The sequence below is a fragment of the Dermacentor silvarum genome, chromosome 2, assembly GCF_013339745.2.
Source record: "Dermacentor silvarum isolate Dsil-2018 chromosome 2, BIME_Dsil_1.4, whole genome shotgun sequence".
Lineage (NCBI taxonomy): Eukaryota > Metazoa > Arthropoda > Arachnida > Ixodida > Ixodidae > Dermacentor > Dermacentor silvarum.
The window spans coordinates 116854051-116872879 of record NC_051155.1 but is presented as its reverse complement, the minus strand read 5'-3'; the positions used below and the strand labels follow the sequence as shown (position 1 = coordinate 116872879).

The 18829-nt window shown below is 45.6% G+C and overlaps 1 protein-coding gene across 1 annotated transcript; it reads left to right on the top strand.

Annotated features, from left to right (window-relative positions):
- Nucleotides 1-324: 324 nt before the first annotated feature.
- On the top strand, nucleotides 325-17132 carry LOC125943513 (uncharacterized). Its single transcript, XM_049662862.1, has 6 exons — nucleotides 325-329; nucleotides 5450-5612; nucleotides 8884-9002; nucleotides 11723-11870; nucleotides 15502-15669; nucleotides 17019-17132. The coding sequence occupies exons 1-6, from the start codon at nucleotides 325-327 to the stop codon at nucleotides 17130-17132; spliced, it is 717 nt and encodes a 238-aa protein (XP_049518819.1).
- The last annotated feature ends 1697 nt before the right edge of the window (nucleotides 17133-18829 follow it).

Genomic DNA, 18829 nt, shown 5'->3' with positions numbered 1-18829 from the left:
AATGCGGCCGAAAGTAAGCAATATTTAGAATTCTGATTTTATTTTTGCCCATTTTTGCGGGAAGGAACTAAAGCTACGACGCTGTGGTTTAAAACTAATAATGTTACATGAATGAAATTTTGCGTCCTAAATGGAAATTCCTTGAACTCTACTTTATCCAAAATTTAGCTTCCTTGAGCATGTAGTTGCCGGGCTGTTTACAAGAGAAGATTGCAATATTTGGCAATTTTCAAAAGCAAATTATCCAAAAAGTAAAAATTCAAAATTATTTTGCTACGTCTACAAACTAGATAAATGTGTCCTAAAGCTACAGAGCAAGCCGCAATGCAGTACGTGCGGTAGTTTTTTTCTAAATATGGTCACAACTGAGACACAGTTCGCAAAAACCATGTATTACATGCTTGTTCTTGAACATTTATTTCTAAATCACATTAATCAATTTCCTTATATTATATATAGTTGGAATCTACAAGAATTAAGCTTTGTTATGCTATATACGACAACTTTATATCCTAAGTAGAAGAGCCGCCACGGTTGCTCCAAAAGTACTGAAAACGGGGTGCTCATGCCGCCGGAGTGGGACCGCCGCCTTAACACACACAATTCGTGCTTATTTCTGCTCAGTATCCACGTTAAACATGGTGTATTTCCTTTTTCACGGACATTGACAATGACGGTAAAATGAACAAGCGCGAGCGATCGCTTGCCGTTAAACATTCCCTATAGTAGAATCGAGAACCCGAGCGCGTTTACAAACCAAGCGACAAATCGACACTACGCCCGAGTCGCCTACATTACATGCAGCCGGTTCGCGCTACGAAATACGCTCACCTAGTCATGAGCTAGTGACGGAAAACATCTTCGTTAAAACTTACCGTTCAGTGTAGTTGACGTGTGATGCCACAAAGTCGAGACGAATACGCAGACACAAAGGTGCAGGCAGCTCACCAGCAGCAACAAGCGTTGACTTGCCTGGCGCAGCCGTTGAGAATTCAAATCGACGCGGAGAGATGGCGCGCCGCCGTTGCTGCCACTGCGCATGCGCAGGCGCTGAGGCCGCTGACGGCGTGCGCATGCTCCGAGAAACCCGAGCGCCTTTGCCCTTTTCTTTTCTTTCTTTTTCTTTTATTGCGATAGCAATTATATGGACACTCAAAAGCAGATTTCTGCCGTCGGCGTCGCCGTCGCCGTCACCGTGAGGTTCCGTATGACGTCAATGGAGATGAAATCGTGGCCGCGCGCCGCCGAACGCTGTATGTGCGAGTGAAAGGGCGCGAGGGACGCGCTCTTTCACGGGGAGTGAACGCACGGCGGAGAACAAACGCGCGTTCTGCGCCGTGCTTCATTAAGGGCTGCAGAAGTAGGCGTCTCTTTCCTCCTTTACAATCACCATATATGTAGAGCAAACGCGCCTTCTTCCGATGCGCGAGAGGCCGTGGGGGAGGGGGGGAAGGGGGAGGGAAGGGAGGCGACGTTTAGCTGCGGCACCAAGTGCCTATTTATATCAGAGGCTCCGGCAACAGTCACCAACGCCGCACGCATTTTGAGCGAACGCGGGCAAAACGCCGACGGCGTCGACAACAGTTCTGCGTGTTGCCGGTGCTGCTGCATGTCCAAGTTTATACAGCTGATAAAGCTAATATCATTACTCCGTATAGCTCTCTACCAATTTGCTATCGCAATTGATGCTTCGCCTTTCAGGTGAAACTGCGACAACTTTTTTATTGTCGCTCTCTCTCTCTCTCTGCGTTCCATGCGCGCCGTGCTCCCTCAAGGGCTGCAGAAGATAGCGCCAACCTTTCCCTTTCCCTCAAGAACCACTTATCATCATGCGCGCGAAACCGGTTGCTTTCACCTTCCATTTTTCAGTTCCTTTCCATGGAAGAAGGAAATGCCTTGGCGCGCTGTATTACAAACGCTGTGGGCTATCGCATGGAGCAATAGCGCACACTTGGATGAACGCAGTGTTTGTAAAAACCGTTATCACGCACGTCAGGCGCTTGCATTATGGCCAACGACGATGAGTAATGCAGTGCATTTCTAGCATAGCTTCCAACGTAGCACCAAATGGGATACCTGCGCACATGTTAGTGCACATTTGTGTGTTCCGGTGATATGCCATAGCAATCAATACACTAATGACGTACGCATATGCTCGGCCGCACAGGCTTATAGCGCCTGGAAAGGACTGGTAGGGCTCAGAGTATCTGACGCACATTGTAAGTGAACGAGAAGCTTTAATGAATATATAGCGCGGGATATCAGTCTGCGAAAAACCACCCGATATTAGTGATGTAGCATAGATATGGGGAGAACCTAAAGAGTATCTGAGAATCAGACGAGACATAAGGTGCAGACCACATGCGCGACATCGGTTCATTGCACACTAGCAAATTCTGCGTTGTCAGCTATACACATTACAAGTCTCTGTGCTGTTAGCATGATGCCTGTTTGTAATCCGCTTCTTGCTAAAACTGGCATTCATAACCTCTATTTACATGATTGGATCGGCAGTTTGTTTTCTTTATTTTACTGCCGCAAAAGTATTGCTATGAAAAACAACTGTAAAGACTGTCTTGGGATTGCCGAGAGCGACTACGGAGGTCATATAATGTGGTGAACAAATGCGGAAGTATGTACACCATGTCTATAATAAACTCTACAAAAAGGCTTTAAAGAAATGTCAGCAGTATATACAATCCCAGTGGCTTATATAAAACGTAGCTCCGTATTATCCGCCTGTACCTCCACTTGGTTACCGCGTACACGAGTTGGGCCGAGTTTAACGACTTTTTCTATTGTCGGCAAATAAACCTGAAGCAATAGGTCTTTTACAATATCGGCTGTCCTTTAGTTCATCTCACAGCTTACCGCAATCGGTATACGGTCTGTTCGCTCGAGTTAACATGATCTTTGGTGATGTCCCACCCTACAGCCTTCATCGGGGGGGGGGGGGGGGTGGATATAGGAAACCATTAAAGAATAATGTCAATGACATAGAAGTATATATTCCGCCTCCGTGTGGTCCGCAAGGAAAAATTATCGTCGGAGATGCATTCCCGACTAACTATGGTGCCGGGCCCAGCGGTTACATGTTAAAAACCAGTGCAATACTGGATGAAACTCGGCGAGCAGACTCTTAAACACCTAATTATCGGGTAAAATAATAATTAAGAACTGCGTAATTCAATGACAGAGATGCCATGGTGACCTTTACTGCTTTTCTCTGTAGACATTCAATAAACTGGCAATGGGCTAAAGAAATAGCAAACAGAAAAACTTTTGCGTATAAACGGTGTGTAGACCGCTAATATAGAAAAAAAAACACAATTTAACAACTTTTGTCAAGACTAAATTTATAGACGGGGAATAGATAAAAGAAGTAGACACCTTATCAACTTTCGCCTATAGAAAATCTGTAAACCGGGCGTATACAAAAATAATCAACACCTTGTCGACTGTCGCCTATAGACAGTCCTTAGACACAGAATGAACAAGAATATGTTGTCGCAGTTTCACCTGAAAGGTGAAGCACCAATTGCGATAGCAAATTTGTAGAGAGCTATACGGCGTAATTATAGTAGCTTTATCAGCTGTATAAACTTGGACATGCAGCAGCACCGGCAACACGCAGATCTGTTGTTGACGCCGTCGGCGTTTTGCCCACGTTCGCACAAAATGCGTGCGGCGTTGGTGACTGTTGCCGGAGCCTCTGATATAAATAGGTACTTGGTGCCGCAGCTAAACGTCCCCTCCCCCCCCCCCCCCCCCACGGCCTTTCGTGCGTCAGAAGAAGGCGCGTTTGCTCTACATATATGGTGATTGTAAAGGAGGAAAGAGACGCCTACTTCTGCAGCCCTTAAGGGAGCACGGCACAGAACGCGCGTTTGTTCTCTGCCGTGCGTTCACTCCCCGTGAAACCGCGCGTCCCTCGCGCCCTTTCACTCGCACATACAGCATTCGGTGGCGCGCGGCGACGATTTCATCTCCCTTGACGTCATACGGAACCTCACGGCGATGGCGACGGCAACGGCAACGGCGACGCCGACGGCAGAAATCTGCTTTGGAGTGTCCATATAATTGCTATCGCAATAATAAGTAGACACAGTATCGACTTTGGTCTATACGTAGTCTATAGAGCGGAAGATCACAATAAGAAACAAACAAATTATCTACTTCTTTCTGTAGACCGACTATAGAATGGAAGTAGACAAAAAGAAATAAAAAGCTTATCAATTTTTGTCTATAGACAATGAATGGACAACAATAAATAGAGACCGTATCGAATTTTTTTCTATATGTTGTCTATAGAGAGGAAGTAGACAAAAATAAACAAACATCTTATCGACTTTTTTCTGTAGACAGACTATAGAATGGGAGTAGACAAAAAGACACAAAAATCTTATTAACTTTTGTCTATGGACAGTCTATAGACAATGAATGAACAAGAATAAATAGAGACTGTATCGACTTTTATCTATAGATAGTCTACAGATAGTAAGTAGGCAAAAATAAACAGACATCTTATCGACTTTTTTCTGTAGACTGGCTATAGAATGGGAGCAGACAAAATGAAATAACAATCTTATTAGCTTTTGTCTATAGACAGTCTATAGACAATAGTTAACAAAAATAAATAGAGACTATATCAACTTTTGTCTATAGATAGTCTATAGATAGGAAGTAGACAAAAATAAACAGACATCTTGTCGACTTTCTTCTGTAGACCGACTATAGAATCGGAGTAGACAAAACGAAATAAAAATCTTATTAATTTTTGTCTATAGAGAATCTATAGACAGTGAATGGACAAGAATAAATAAAGACTGTATTGACTTTTTTCTATAGATAGTGTATAGAGAGGAAGTAGACAAGTAGAAACGAACATCTTATCGACCTTTTCTATAGACTGTCTATAGAATGTGAGTAGACAAAAATAAATAAAAATCTTATAAACTTTTGTCTATAGACAGTCTATAGATTATTTGCCAACAAAAGAACAAATTTATAAAAAGGCAAAGTTGTCTGCAATTAGTCTATAGACATTCTACAGACAGTCTAAACCCATTTTTGTAAGGGGTGACTCCTTGACTGCCTTCGAACAAGCAGAACATTTCATTGTCTAGTAGAGTACGATCCAATGAAATCAAAGTCTAACAGTGAGTCTACGTCTCCTATAAGGAACATGCGTGCCTCTCGCTTACTTTCATGTATTTTTTTCCCAGCCGCCGTTAATGTATTTTGACGGTGACATTGTGAAACTATAGCATTATGCTGCCACGATGTCAACTCAGACAGCTTTGTCCTCAGACGAAAAAGAAAACTCGGCAAACGGTGCACTTTAATTATCCGCATATCCGTGTGTCCAGTTCCGACGCACAACTTATTGGATCCATTCTTTTGGTGACTCGCCTCGGGCGTCAACTCCGTGCTCTTGTCAATCCTACAGGTCAGGCCTGTGGAACGAAGACATCTTCCGGACTGCGCTTCGTAGCACGCTTCGCAGCAACTTCAGTGATAAGCTGAAGATCAGGGACATCAACGGCTTCGCCATTATCAACACCATCATCGCGGACACAAGGCCGCTGGGCCGTGCACAGTCGTTCGGCAAAGTGCGTAGAGAGCTATAATTTCAAATACCAGCAGTTACCAATTTCGTTCTTTGCTTAAGCAATACTAGATCCTGGTCAACTCCGTTATTTTCATTCAAATGCAAACGTGCAAAATGTTTTCATGAGAGAACCTTTTAATCGAGATTGATGTATTTTATTTTTTCGTATAATAGTGAAAATATAGTTCTGCTGAGGTTAGTAAGGAAAGTTCTAACCAATTGTCTCGGCTCGCTTTTAGAGCTGCAGTTCCAAATTAGAAATTTAAATATTGATCTTTACATTTCCTAAACGTAACGTCAAACCTAGTATCATATTTTCTAAAATGTACTTACTAGAGTGCTTAAAGTGCGGCAGTATGATAGACCGTCTGAGAGCTTACGTGAAATCGGCACTTCGTCTACACTAGGACTTCGATAGACGCTGTAGCGGAAAGTTCCAGATAAGTTTGACCGCATTGCGCTTTACCATGGGCAAAAGCTTCACGGGACGAATTCGCCAGCATCCTTTCTTTAGATGAAATAAACAAAAGACACGATTTGTCGATTTTGTATTGCAAAGTAAATATAGACTACTAGATTGCCGCTCTGGAATATAGTAAACACTACTCAAGCGTTACACTGGAATAGAAAACACACTCAGAGTGTACTTTGCATTTTACTGTATTTCGTATTTCAAATAGGCTAGTCCAGCTTTGTACTTTGTTTCCCAGAGCTGCGATTCACCGATCAATCTTGACCTAATATTTTGTCCAGTGTCCCTCCAGTGTCGTAAGGCTGAGTCACTATTGAACAACTAGGGTTTATTTATTGCGATTAGCTTTCCTAATAGGGTACTTCGCGCACTAAGCAATCGTTTTCTCGGCCAAAGGGCGTCACTGGGTATTCCGTGGTCGAATGAGTTGATCATCGGGCGGCTGTGCTTGGGAACCGGCTTCGAAACCAGTTCTAGGACATCAATAATTTGTGTGACTAGTTGTGTAACACTGGGTAAGTGTCTCTCTTGAATGAACCTCTTTTCCTTCACCATGAGTCACTGGGTCGGTGCCGCTCTTCATTAAACCTCGTTCATGCCAACAGGAGCCACTGGCAATGTGCGGCCCCTCGCTGAGAAAAAAAAATCACTCGCCATTCCACTGCTGTGTATGTGGATTAACAGCGAAGCAGTTTAGCCCACTACATAGAGGTGACACAGCGTTTAGATCAAAGGTATGAGCAAAGTTTATTTCTCTTGAGTGGCGACGAAGATCATCCTGAAGGAAGACACACGCACACATGCTTTTATTTTGAACGGCGGTATTTATCGGCGGCATAAATTAGCGTTAGGGAGCCTACATGCAACAGCGTTGCATGCAACCGCGTTGCATCATCATCATCAGCCTATATTTTATGTCTACTGCAGGATGAGGGCCTCTCTCTGCGATCTCCATTTACCCCTGTCTTGGGCTAGCGTATTCCAACTTGCGCCTCCAAATTTCCTAACTTCATCATCCTATCTGGTTTTCTGCCGACCTCGACTGCGCTTCCCTTCTCTTGGTATCCATCTGTAACCCTAATGGCCATGTAATACTACGCATTACATGGCCTGCGCAGCTCCATTTCTTCCACCTAATGTCAACTAGAATATCGGCTATCCCCACTTTTTACTTGTGGACAACCCAGGTAGATGTGGAATCTTTGTAGATGTTTGCTAAGTTATTCCCGTATGCCTCCTGTACTCCTTGATTACGCAATGCCTCTATGACTGCTGGTATCTCTACTGAATCAAAAGCCTTTTCATAATCTATGAAAGCCATATAGACAGCGTTGCATGTAGGCTCCCTAATGCGCGTTAGGGAGCCTACATGCAACAGCGCTTGAATGTAGGCTCCCTAATTTGCTTGGAAAACTACCACCACCTCGGGGAGCCGGCGGAAACTAGACACGGAACCGGCACGCCGGGAAAGCGGAAATAAACTAGGCACACAAGCGCTTGGAACGACGGGGAATAGAGGGCGCAGTGAGCGTACACCTGGCCGACACGGGTCGCACAGCGGCAAATCTTTGAGAAACCCTTATTAAAGACGATCTTATTTCTTGGAATAAATAAACGGGAAAAACATTGTCACTCGATGCAACCGCTCGGCGAAAACCAACCCAGCTAATAGCACTGGTGGCACGGGGTCATACACGACAACATTATAAAGCGTAAAGGAAACCTCAGGCCTATTTGAGGCATAATATATAAACATAACCGTGATCCGCAGCGTTCATTTACTTAAATGTACACATTAGACTGGTTTTTAGGTCAGTAAATGAAAAATCAATGTGTTAGAAATGGTGTCGAAGAGACGCTACGCTTTACAAGCAAGCTGATTGAAGCCGCGGCTCCGTAGCCGGCTTTAAGCCAACATTAATAAAAGGTCCCAACAGACGGCGCGAAAGCCGGGCTAACGCGGGAAATTTGAATTTAATTCAGCAAAACCTCCATTGCATCCATCAAGGGAGGAGTGTGAGGGGAGGGGAAGAGCGCGAGGGGTGGGAGGAGAGAGAAAGGGTATTACGCATCAGGGACGGCAGAAGGCTATCGTCTTTCGAAGTCATTTGCATCGAAGCAAACAATATGCGGCCATTTCTTCAAATACCTGTGAGCCTACAGACCTCGAGAATGGTGCCGATTGATAACTAATCTACTGAAAATTCATATCCGAGTGATGAGACGTATAAGCTTCTGCATAGAATGAAGCAATTTCGCATCAAATTCGGGATCTGAGTTTTTACACAGGCCGCTTGTTGACGGACACGAAAAATCCACGGAACGCTAGACATAGGCAGCTTCGCGGTGAAAATACTTTAAATTACTCGGGAGTGGGGTGTAATCGAACCCACCTCATATGTAAATTCAGGTAATCTTGTGAAACGTATTTTCTCAAGCACACCACGCGTGGACTTGGCGGCGGCGCCGCTAGATAATGCACTGTACCTGTAAGCGCGACAGAGGATGCAAGCTGATTGCACGCTTCGCGGATGACGCCATTTGCTGGTGGAAACACAGTTTGTTGGTACATTTTTTCCGTGCTAATCGCGTTAATGTCGACATTACTGATGAGAGGGATTCTGCCAGCATTCTTTTTTTTTTTCAATTTTCGTTTCGATTTCAGAAGTATGCATCCCTCATAAAACGTTCTTTTTATTCCTACGTTCTGGTGCGATACACGCATACACAGCAATGTGTACGTTGCTCTCGCAAATCCAGTCTTTAACTTCTCTTGATTCATGTCGCTATTTGTCCGCAGGCTTTCCGTTCAGCGAATGATCCCATTCTGGAACCACATTGGGCCTACATTCACACGGCAGCCATTTGGCCAGGCGGACAATCGTTGGTTCCAGAAAACATGGTGGCCGATATACTCAGGTGCATGTTCATGTGCGCATATAGTATATGTGCATATACTCAGGTGCAGTCTACTCGCGAGCACACAGCTGCCGACGCTGTAAAAAAAAGACATGTAAAAAGAAGTAGCAAAAAGGCCTGGTTTAGTTTACCTCAATTCGAAATGTCGCAAAACTCTCAGGTTTTCGAGGATGGCTTACGAACCCACACTTGAGGCACCATATCGTATCGCTAATTTTTCAGTGCAGGCAGGCTCCAATAATCGTAATTATCATGTATGCTTAGCCGTATTTGAGTGGTCGATCAAGTTGATTACTAATTTTCTTGACTCGTGGGATTTTTTATTCGGAACAAAGCTGTCAGATTCGTATTCATAAGCAGCGGTCGATTAGGGTAGCTGATATTCCACTGTTTTACGGTTGCTTACCACGAAGTAGGAACATTAGGACGACATCAGAAATAAGCAACCGTTTGTTGTTGTATGATGTCATCCCGTTGTTACTGCTTCGTGGCGTACATCCCTGAAACATATTTCTATTCAAAGCGTCGATGGTGGCCTTCGCTCAACCAAGGTAGCACGTGTGTAGCGCTCGTGTCCGATGAACATTTCCCTGGTGCACTAAATTTGATCGATAAGGTGGCCAAATAAATACTCGTAAATCATTAATTGCGCATATCCTACATGAGCAAGGAAAAGGACCATAAAAACGCGGTAGTGGGAAACTCCAGAAACGGTTTTACCAGCTCCACATGATGTTAACGAAAATACATTTCTTCTTCCATCCTGCTTGCATTCGTCATTGACGCGGATATTGCGGCGGGGCCATCGTTATTAAGGACGCTCAGCGCCAGGATTGGTAAGAAACAAATGAAAACAAATTGGTTCACTTAAACGTACGCCTAATGCGTCTAAGATTTTTTGAACGTGCAACCAAGGCTTGGTGCACGAGCGCTTTTGCATTCCGTGCCCATCGAAATAGTGAATGTCGAGGTGGCTCGGTTCCCTCTGTTTATTGTTCTAGCAGAACAAAAAAGACGCTGTTTTGCCCGAAAGGCGAAGCATCGATTGCGATGGCAAATTAGTAGAGAGCTATATGAAGCAAGGATAGTAGTTTAATGGGCCGTATAAAGTTGCAAGCATTCGCTTACTAACTAATTACATAAACAAACACGATGTCACGCGCACACAGGTAAACATGAACACATCTCGCTCGATGACGCGGAAACTCGCTGTGAAAACGCCGGAGTGAGAAAGCGCGCCAGCAGCAGCAGGGCAAATTGACGTTCGCGCTGTCTCTCGTGTCGCTTCTATGGGAACTAAACGTGGAAAGCACAGCGCATACGAAGCTACCGTCACTCGGCGCATGCACTTCGTCCCTGTCGCAAATCGCTTTGAAGATGAGGCCCGTGCGTGCGCGGGCTTCGCCCACATCGCAGATCGCTTTCAAGATACGGCGCCTGCGCGGCCGCGCTGTGAGCAGCAGCCGAATCAGCAGAACGACCCCCCCCCCCCCCCCTGTTCCTCTTCCCTCACCGTGTCCTCGCCCCCGTGCCTCGCGCGCGAGAAAAGACCGCGCGCTTCCGGCCTGCCTTTCTCCCTCGCGTGCGTTACGTTGAGGTTAGATTGAAAGCTTGCGAGGGTGAGTGGAAGATAGGGACTTGATATCGCACGTTAAAGGAGCGAAGGCGGAGAGTAAACTCGCGGTCCTCCACCGTGCGCCAGGCACCTGGGCGAGGCGGGTTGAGATAGGTTCTACTCCGGCTGCGGCTGCGTATGGCGGCGACTGAGCGCAACCACGCGTGACCTATCTTGAAAGCGATCTGTGATGAATACGGAGTTAACCACGTGGCCGTGCGGGTCCTATATAGAAATCGATCCGCGATGACTCTAGGTGAGCCGACGGCTGATAACTTCGTGTGCGCTGTGTTCTCGCCACTTTGTCCCCGTTGAAACGAGAGGCAGAACGAAGGTCAATTCGCTCACTGCTACTGCCGCTCTTCCTCACGCCAGCGTTCTGACAGCGAGTGTTCGCACTCATCGATTGAGATGTGCTTGTTTGCCTGTGCATGTATGACACCATGCTTGTTAATTTAGTTAGTAGTCGAGTGTTTACAAGTTTATACTGCCAGCAAAACTGCTATCCTTACTTCGTATAGCTTTCTGTCAATATGCTATCTCACAAACTGCAACTTTTTTCCCTTTGTTTCCCTTGTTTCGTTATTTATTTTCTCATCGTTAGAACGTCACCAAGGTTAATACAAAGATTCATTCCGGGCATAACATACGAAATATCTCGGTAATTATCGTACATTGCTTTGCCTTCCTGTGGACGTGTTTTCTAGTGGTGCTGACTGGGAGAAATACCCCCTCTACCGCACTCTCTCCAATTAGACACAGCTATTTCTCATCCTGCGATGACCTTATGCAAGACAGTCGCCGCCCTCGTTGTCAATACTGAGAGAAAATTGAGAGCGCCAATCATGGAGGCAATGCAGTACAGAACCGGTTTCGCGTCGCTCTCATATCGTGTTCCATTGAGGTGTGACGCCTCCAATGCCACTGCGGCGTTTCTCATAGCGCTAGCATTGCATAAGCTGATGTAACGGGAAATATCGTCCGAGGAGTTCAAGCGCAACACAAAGCCTTGGTGTAGCTGTCAATGGTGCCCTTCTAACGAAACTGTCAAATTTTTTTAGCCCACTACGCGTATTCCTCAGCATCCTGTTGGTTACATGCGCAGGGATGCCGACGTGGTGGGGATAAGCACGAGCAATACCACCGACGAGAGCAATATCATCTTGAGCCGAGCGTCAGGCAACGTTGTTCCCTACTTGGCAGCTTCCCCGCCTAACCCCATCATGCCAGCCGGTCCAGGCACACGGGGAATGGTGAGGAAAAAAGGAAAAAGCGTTTTATTATTTTTCTTGTATTTGCTGTCTACTGTGTTCAGTGCTCGACTGCTCCACTGACAGTTCAATTCATTGAATGAATAAATATTTCCTTCATTCATTTGTTCATTCATGGAAATTTTGGTTGGATTTCTTGCTTATGAAAAGAAATATTTGCATTAATTCGTGTAGTCATAGTCTGCGCAAGCAGCGCAGGGAATATGACAAGTGCCCTAGAGCAGGGATGTAGGCTAATTTTGAACAAGTGGATTCTTTAAATGTGTATCTTCAACGGAAACAAGAGCTTGTTTTTGCCAGAGTGGTGCGGCTCGAGACTTCGTGCTCGAAGGGCACAATGGGTTATGGATGCTTATGATAGTGGTTCAGAGGTAGTGCTATTCCACTTTGCTTGCTCGTTTTTCCATATAACTAGAACATTTTTTGTAAGAAAGCTAGCGCCCCCTCGCGGGTGTTTCTGAGGCCCTACCCTTCTCGCGTGCAAGTCTTGGTTAGCGTGGGAGCACTCCTCGCCACGTGCTTTCAGTCGCAAAATTGTCGTTCCGCGTGAGCTTCGATGAACGCCTGCAGCGGAAGAAAATGCAAGTAATATAAATTCAAATAATTATTGCAGTTATTCCTGAGTAATTGAATATGCTATGAAAACAATATCATTGTGATATATGCAAAAGTTTCTTGATTGCGGTCGGTCAAACAGCGGTGTCCTATATCTAGGACGCTGGGCAGATCGGGGGTTGTTGTTGTGTCACGGTGGAACGCGCGATCCGTCGCGCACGTAGCGTTGAAGTAACGTAATAAAGGACATATGGACGTATAGTATAAACTTTTTTTTCCACTTGCGGTCAGGAGATTTCCTACAGTTCATTTTACCGCAGAAGAGATCCGCAAACGCTCAACGACATTCTAAACCGCATTGACACTGGGGAAGATGTGCCGTCGACTGTGGCCATTCCTCCGCCCGAAAATCAGGCAGTGGCAGTGACAGAGAAAGAAAGCGGTGATGAAGAAGGCACCGTTGTATGCTCCATTACTAGTCTGCTTGAGCATTTATGAAAGCATGTGCGAGTACTTCGGAAAGCATGGATGCAAGCAGTTTATGAAAGAGAAACCAATCCGGTTAGGCTCTAAATTGTGGCGCGTTTGCACTCCGTTGCGCTATTTGCTTTCTGTTGAGCCCTACCAAGGGAGGTAATGTGGATGATAAAAGCAAGCTTGGTCTAGAAGGATATGTTGCTACAGAAATGGTGTCCAGGATGAAAGGGAAGCTTGGTTACTCTTTACATGTGTTCTTTGACAACTTCTTTTCAAGTCTCAAACTTGTTAGAATGCTTTCGTCAACGGGTGTCAAGTGCACAGGCACCGTGCGGGATAACCGAATAGAAAACTGTCCCATCCTAACACAGAACGAAATGAGAAGTAAGACTCGAGGGTTCTACTATTACAGAGTCGACGCCGAATCTGAAGTTATCGTATGTCGCTGGAAGGACAACAGCACAGTGACCGTCGTCTGAAATACGCACGGGGTCGAACCAACGCAAATGGTAAAAATATATTCAAGAGAGAACAGGTCCAAAGTCACGGTGGAGCAGACATTCTTGATTTCTAGGTACAATGGCAACATGGGAGGAGTTGATACACTGAACCAAAATATTGCCAAGTACCGCACAGTGATTAGAGGAAAGAAGTGGTATTCTTCACTTCTGACGTATCTTGTTGATGCATGTGTGGATAATGCAGTCGAGTTATACAGAATGGGAACGGACAAAACAGAGCTCCTCATATTTCGAAGGACGATAGCGATGTCATACATGAGTTATGGCTCCATTGCGCGGAAAAAGCATGCAATCGTTGCTGGAAGCCCAAAGCCGATTTGACCGCATCGACCACACAGTGATCCCTCAAGACAAGCAAACAAGGTGTGCTCATATACAGCGCACTGAAGTACACAGCTGCAATTGATTGCCTCCAGAAGTATATTCCAACGTATGCGATGACCAGGGCTTTCTAATTCTCGACCAACGGATCTATGTTGAGAAAAAAATGTTGGGACATTGGGACGGCGGATGTGAGGGGAGATGATGGTGAGATGCTTTCGCAATAAACGGCCATGGAGATTTACAAATTGGGTTGAAAAATATCGGGACGGAATGTGTGCGCGATAGCATATGCGGTAGTGCCTGGCCATTTGATGTCCAAATATTTACAACATGATCAAGCAGCAAAAGTACCAAGACGGCTTACCTCATTGCAATGGAATGCCAAGATATTCACCCAGCAAGAACCCTAGGAAGCGTCCAGCTTCGGGAATCTCAGTTTCAAAGCGGATGGAGGTATCAACTGGTCAACAGTTGAGATAATCAAGAGTTTAGAGTATTGGTGGAAAAGAGCAGGCAAGAGACTGAAATAGCTAGGTTGGTTACATGCATAATTACTTGTAAAGTATATATTTACATACTTCAACGTTTTATCACTGGCTTTACTCTACAATAAAATATAACAAAAAACATACACGTTTCGCCACCTATGCGGGTGGCATCGTCAGTACACAAGTGGCAACAAATGGGAAAATACATCCTATTTATGTATGATACTGCCGTAAACATCCGGCAGGGGGCCACGGTTAGAATTACATGTAGATTGATTGCGACGGATAAACCATGATTCCACAAATTTTCTTGGGCCCCATCGGTGTTCACGTGCTAACGTAGCTAAATTATCAAAATCGAACATGTTTCCTTTTGTTAAACAATGATCCACCAGTTCTGTCTTTGCACGTGTGGCATGCGTGGCTTTCGTAGCGTCCCTTAAGTGTTCCTTGAGTCGAGTGCGACGTTGCCGCCCCGTCCCGCCAATGTAGCTGGCACCACAGTCAGAGCAGTTGACCTTGTAGACGACACCACTTTGTTCGTCCGGAGGTGTGCGGTCCTTTGGATTCGGGAACACGTTTTCCAATGTGTACGAGGGTTTGAATACAGTTCAAACACCCAAAGGCCGTAAAGCCCTGCGTACTGTGTCTGATACACCGCGGACATACGGAATGCAGAGAAAATTTGTGGAATCATGGTTTATCCGTCGCAATCAATCTGCACGCAATTATAACCGTGGCCCCTTGCCGGATGTTTACGACAGTATCATACATAAATAGGATGTATTTTCCCATTTGTTGCCATTTGTGTACTGACGATGCCACCCGCATAGGTGGCGAAACGTCTATGTTTTTTGTTATATTTTATTGTTGAGTAAAGCCAGTGACAAAACGTTGAAGTATGAGTTACCCTGGCTTTTGGAACATATTTTCATAGATTTACATGTCTGAATGAAGAAAGACAAAATTAAGGAAATATTGGTAGAACGCTAAACTGCCATAGATGTAGTAAAATCTTATTAGGTCAAGCACGGTATATGAATATTTGTCACTGCACTGTTTCAAAGACGAAGACAATAGAATTTATCATGATTATTATCGTCAACAACGGAGCCTTCAGTGGTGACTGACGTCGTGTTACGCGTAGCGGCAGCATTTCAAATGAACAAAGTGTCCCGAACTTCTTCGCACGACCACCGCGCTTCCAAGAGTTGATAACTTCGCCTCCTTTTACCTTGGCTCCTCAAGCTGGACATCCTGAGGGACTTTCCGCACTGGAAGCAGGTGCTGCAACGCCAGAAGCTTTGCTTCTCCGTCACGACAGCCATCAACTACGCGAGGAACAGCGCCGATAACATCGACTTCGTCCAGCCTATCCGCCAGGAGGAGGACGTGCAACGATTCGGTCGGTTAAGGGTGAGTCTCGCCGCGGCTTTCATGAAACACGCTCGAACACGTGCTGATTGCTCAAAGGCATCCCAAAGACTAAATTCGTAATTTTAACGAATTTATTCAAACTATAAACAAAGCTTCCGTAGAAGAAGAAATGACTAAACCATAAAATAATAATAAAAAAAGAAAACGGAGCCACAAACTGAGAAACCGCGCCAGCAACTGCCATGTCCAACGCACGTTTTCATTTCTATGAGTAAATTTTAGTCAAGCATTGGCAATTTAAAAGAAAATATATTCCATTTAAATAGCAATGTAAGGAGACCTTTGGGCATAATACATTTTTTTCTGACTAGTGCTACCTCTTCACACAACTCTTCCTGCACTTTAATAATGATGATAAGCGAGGTCAGTATTGATGCTTATGTATACATGTTGAAATAGCGCGCAACGGGACGGCACATCAGAGAGAAAGACGAACACATGCGTCTGTGTTCGTCTTCTTCTGTGTTGTGCCGTCCGCTTGCACGCTATTTCAAGATGGTTCTTATGTCAAAATACTAACTAACCCAATATTCAACTCCTTTAATGCATACATGCTTGCATGTTCCTTTATAGAAAAACATGCGAATATTCTCCAGGGTGAAGCATGGTATTCACAATGAAAATAAAACATGTATAAATAGAAATGGCGCACTTGTAGCGTTCCAGGGTAAGCAACCATGTCAGCCAGGAGACTACAACGACTCTCTATTTTCTTGACAAAGTCGTTGTCATGCGGAATCTCCACAATGTTCTCGCAAATGTGCGGGATTTCAATAGCCTCAATTTCCACAAGGGTCCCGTCAAACTGACTCTGCAGTGCGAGTTTAACTATCTTTCGTCATGCAGTGCGGCTGGGACTTTGATGGCCAAAGACGCGTATGCATAAGTCGACTTCATCTATGACTTCGAGCTTCAGTTTGCGCGATAGTTCTTGGCTAACAAAAATACGTTGGCTGCCGCTGTCAAGAATGCATGGTACATAGCAGCAAAGATTGCGGCCCCGCATCCATGCTATAAACGTCTGAAGTAGAATAGCAGTGTCAAATCTGGAACGGTTCTTGCTGCCTATTTGTGTAGCATGCGTCGACGCGCTGCTGAGAGACTGCTTTGGTTCAGGTGTAACTGCCTGCAATATGTTCTTATAGCACATGGATGATGCATGTCTGCCGGCGCAGTGGGTGCAACTAACCTTGCGGCGGCAATCCTGGGCCCGATGCCCCTTGGTAGTGCACCGGAAACAGCTGCCGCTTGCCCTGAGCAGACGCCTTTTATCGTTGTGGTCCAAGGAGGAGTCACACTCCGATGTTGCATAATGCTTCTCGCAAAAGACGCACGTTCCAGTGGCACTGTTCTTAAGCACTGCTGCCGACGACGCTGGTGTCTGTCGGCGACCGCATCCGGGCAGCATCTACTGTCTGCTGGATCCCTCTAATGGACCGTGAGCTGTTCTATCCCTGCAGTCAACCTCGACGCGAAAATACAGCAGGAGATCTTCAAGGTCTTCCTCCACTGTTGGCCTTAACTTCCGATCGTCATTTACCTTAAGGCTTCTGTGTCTATGGTAATTTACCATGACGTCTTGAGGGATGGCTTTGGTTAACACTTAGCCGAGCATTGCTGCATACGACGACGCAGGAACTCCGAGACCTCTCAGTCCTCTTATATTCACCTGTACTAAATCGTACAGGTTCCGCAATCCCGTGACATGGGTCGAAGAGCTCACCAGAGTGAGGGTACGCAGGTTCTCAAAGTATTTTGCCTCGATGATCTTGGCGCTCCCGAAACGTTCCTCGAGAATCTCAATGGCATCGGTGTAACTGTTCTCGGTAGTAAGGATCCCTGCGAAAGCCTTGGCTGCAGGGCCGTCCAGAAGAGAGCGGAGATACTGGAACTTAACGATGTCACTGAGACGGGGGAGTTCTCATGCATGTTGTGGCGAAACACGTCCCAAAACGACTGCCACTTCATCGCTGATCCATCGAATCTCAGCAGGTCCAATTTCGGGCAGGATTGGTTCAAGTGCGGCAGGGGCACTCACTTGGGGACCGTTCTCGCCAGAAGGCATCGCGCTGGTAGGTTGTATGGGCGGCGGATCTACACGAACACCTGTACCGATGGTCGGAGGATTAGACAGCTCCAAAATATGGTGTCGCATTAGTCCCAGGGCGCCTGTGGCCTGGTCTTGATATTCCAGTACGGAATCGTTGTCGGCTGCGACCTCATCGTCGGACATCTCGGCATGAAGCTCATCGTTGACCTTTGTGAGCTCATTCGTGCTCTTATCGATACGCTGAAGGATAGTCCGAAGCGTTGCCAGGTTGAACTCGTTGGCTTCAATGAGGTCACTGATCTCTTTCACAAGTCGCGTCTTTGAGGTCTCCTAGCTGCACGCATCTTCTTCAAGCGCTCCATGGCCCATCCAAGTCGAAGTCCTGCTCCCGGGTTTTCGGCGCCAAATGTAAAGGCGAGAGCCTTTTCGAACGAAAGAGCAGGCTTCGTCGTCCGGGACGGACAAGCCTTGAGAGCCAGAGACAGTACGTCAGTTCGTCTTTAGGGTTTAATTTCTTCTTTTCCTTTTTCGTGTCCTTGCGCGCAATTCCGCGTGCCACGCGCCCTCCTCTACACCTCGTTCTCGTCGGCTTCTATGCGCCGCACAGTGTAGCAGACGACGCTACCACTATACTTGAAACAGGCGTTTCAACAGCACTAATAGCCTTTGGTGCAAGCGGCAATAAATTCATGTCGTTATTAGTTCTGTGAAAAAAATAATGCAAAAATGTTTTGTATGCATGGGGTATGGAGGGTTAGCCTGGGCAGGCTGATATTGAGTGTATCAAATAGTTGGCAGTTAAAAAATGAGGATCTCGAATTAACTTATTGTTACTGAACGACCCAAGAAACTCTAGTCAAAATGGTTTTCTGCGTTAAGCAAGCACTTCTAACCCATTATTTAGCACGAGCTGGTATGGGAAGATTCGACGCAAAAAAAAAAAAAACAGCCGGTTGTTGCGGTAGCTTTTGCGAAGCATGACAAAGCTTACGGAAGACTGAAGTACAAATATTATCAATGGCGTGTTTCAAGAAAAATTAAGGGTACAGAATGGATACCAGGGGAAGGGAAGCGCCTTCGAGGACGGCA

What these genes read in the sequence shown, in the direction of transcription:
- LOC125943513 (XM_049662862.1), top strand. An exon ending in ATGGTGGCCGATATACTCAG is followed by an intron (nt 9,003 to 11,722) that starts GTGCATGTTCAT and finishes TTACATGCGCAG; the next exon opens with GGATGCCGACGTGGTGGGGA. An exon ending in GTCCAGGCACACGGGGAATG is followed by an intron (nt 11,871 to 15,501) that starts GTGAGGAAAAAA and finishes TGGCTCCTCAAG; the next exon opens with CTGGACATCCTGAGGGACTT.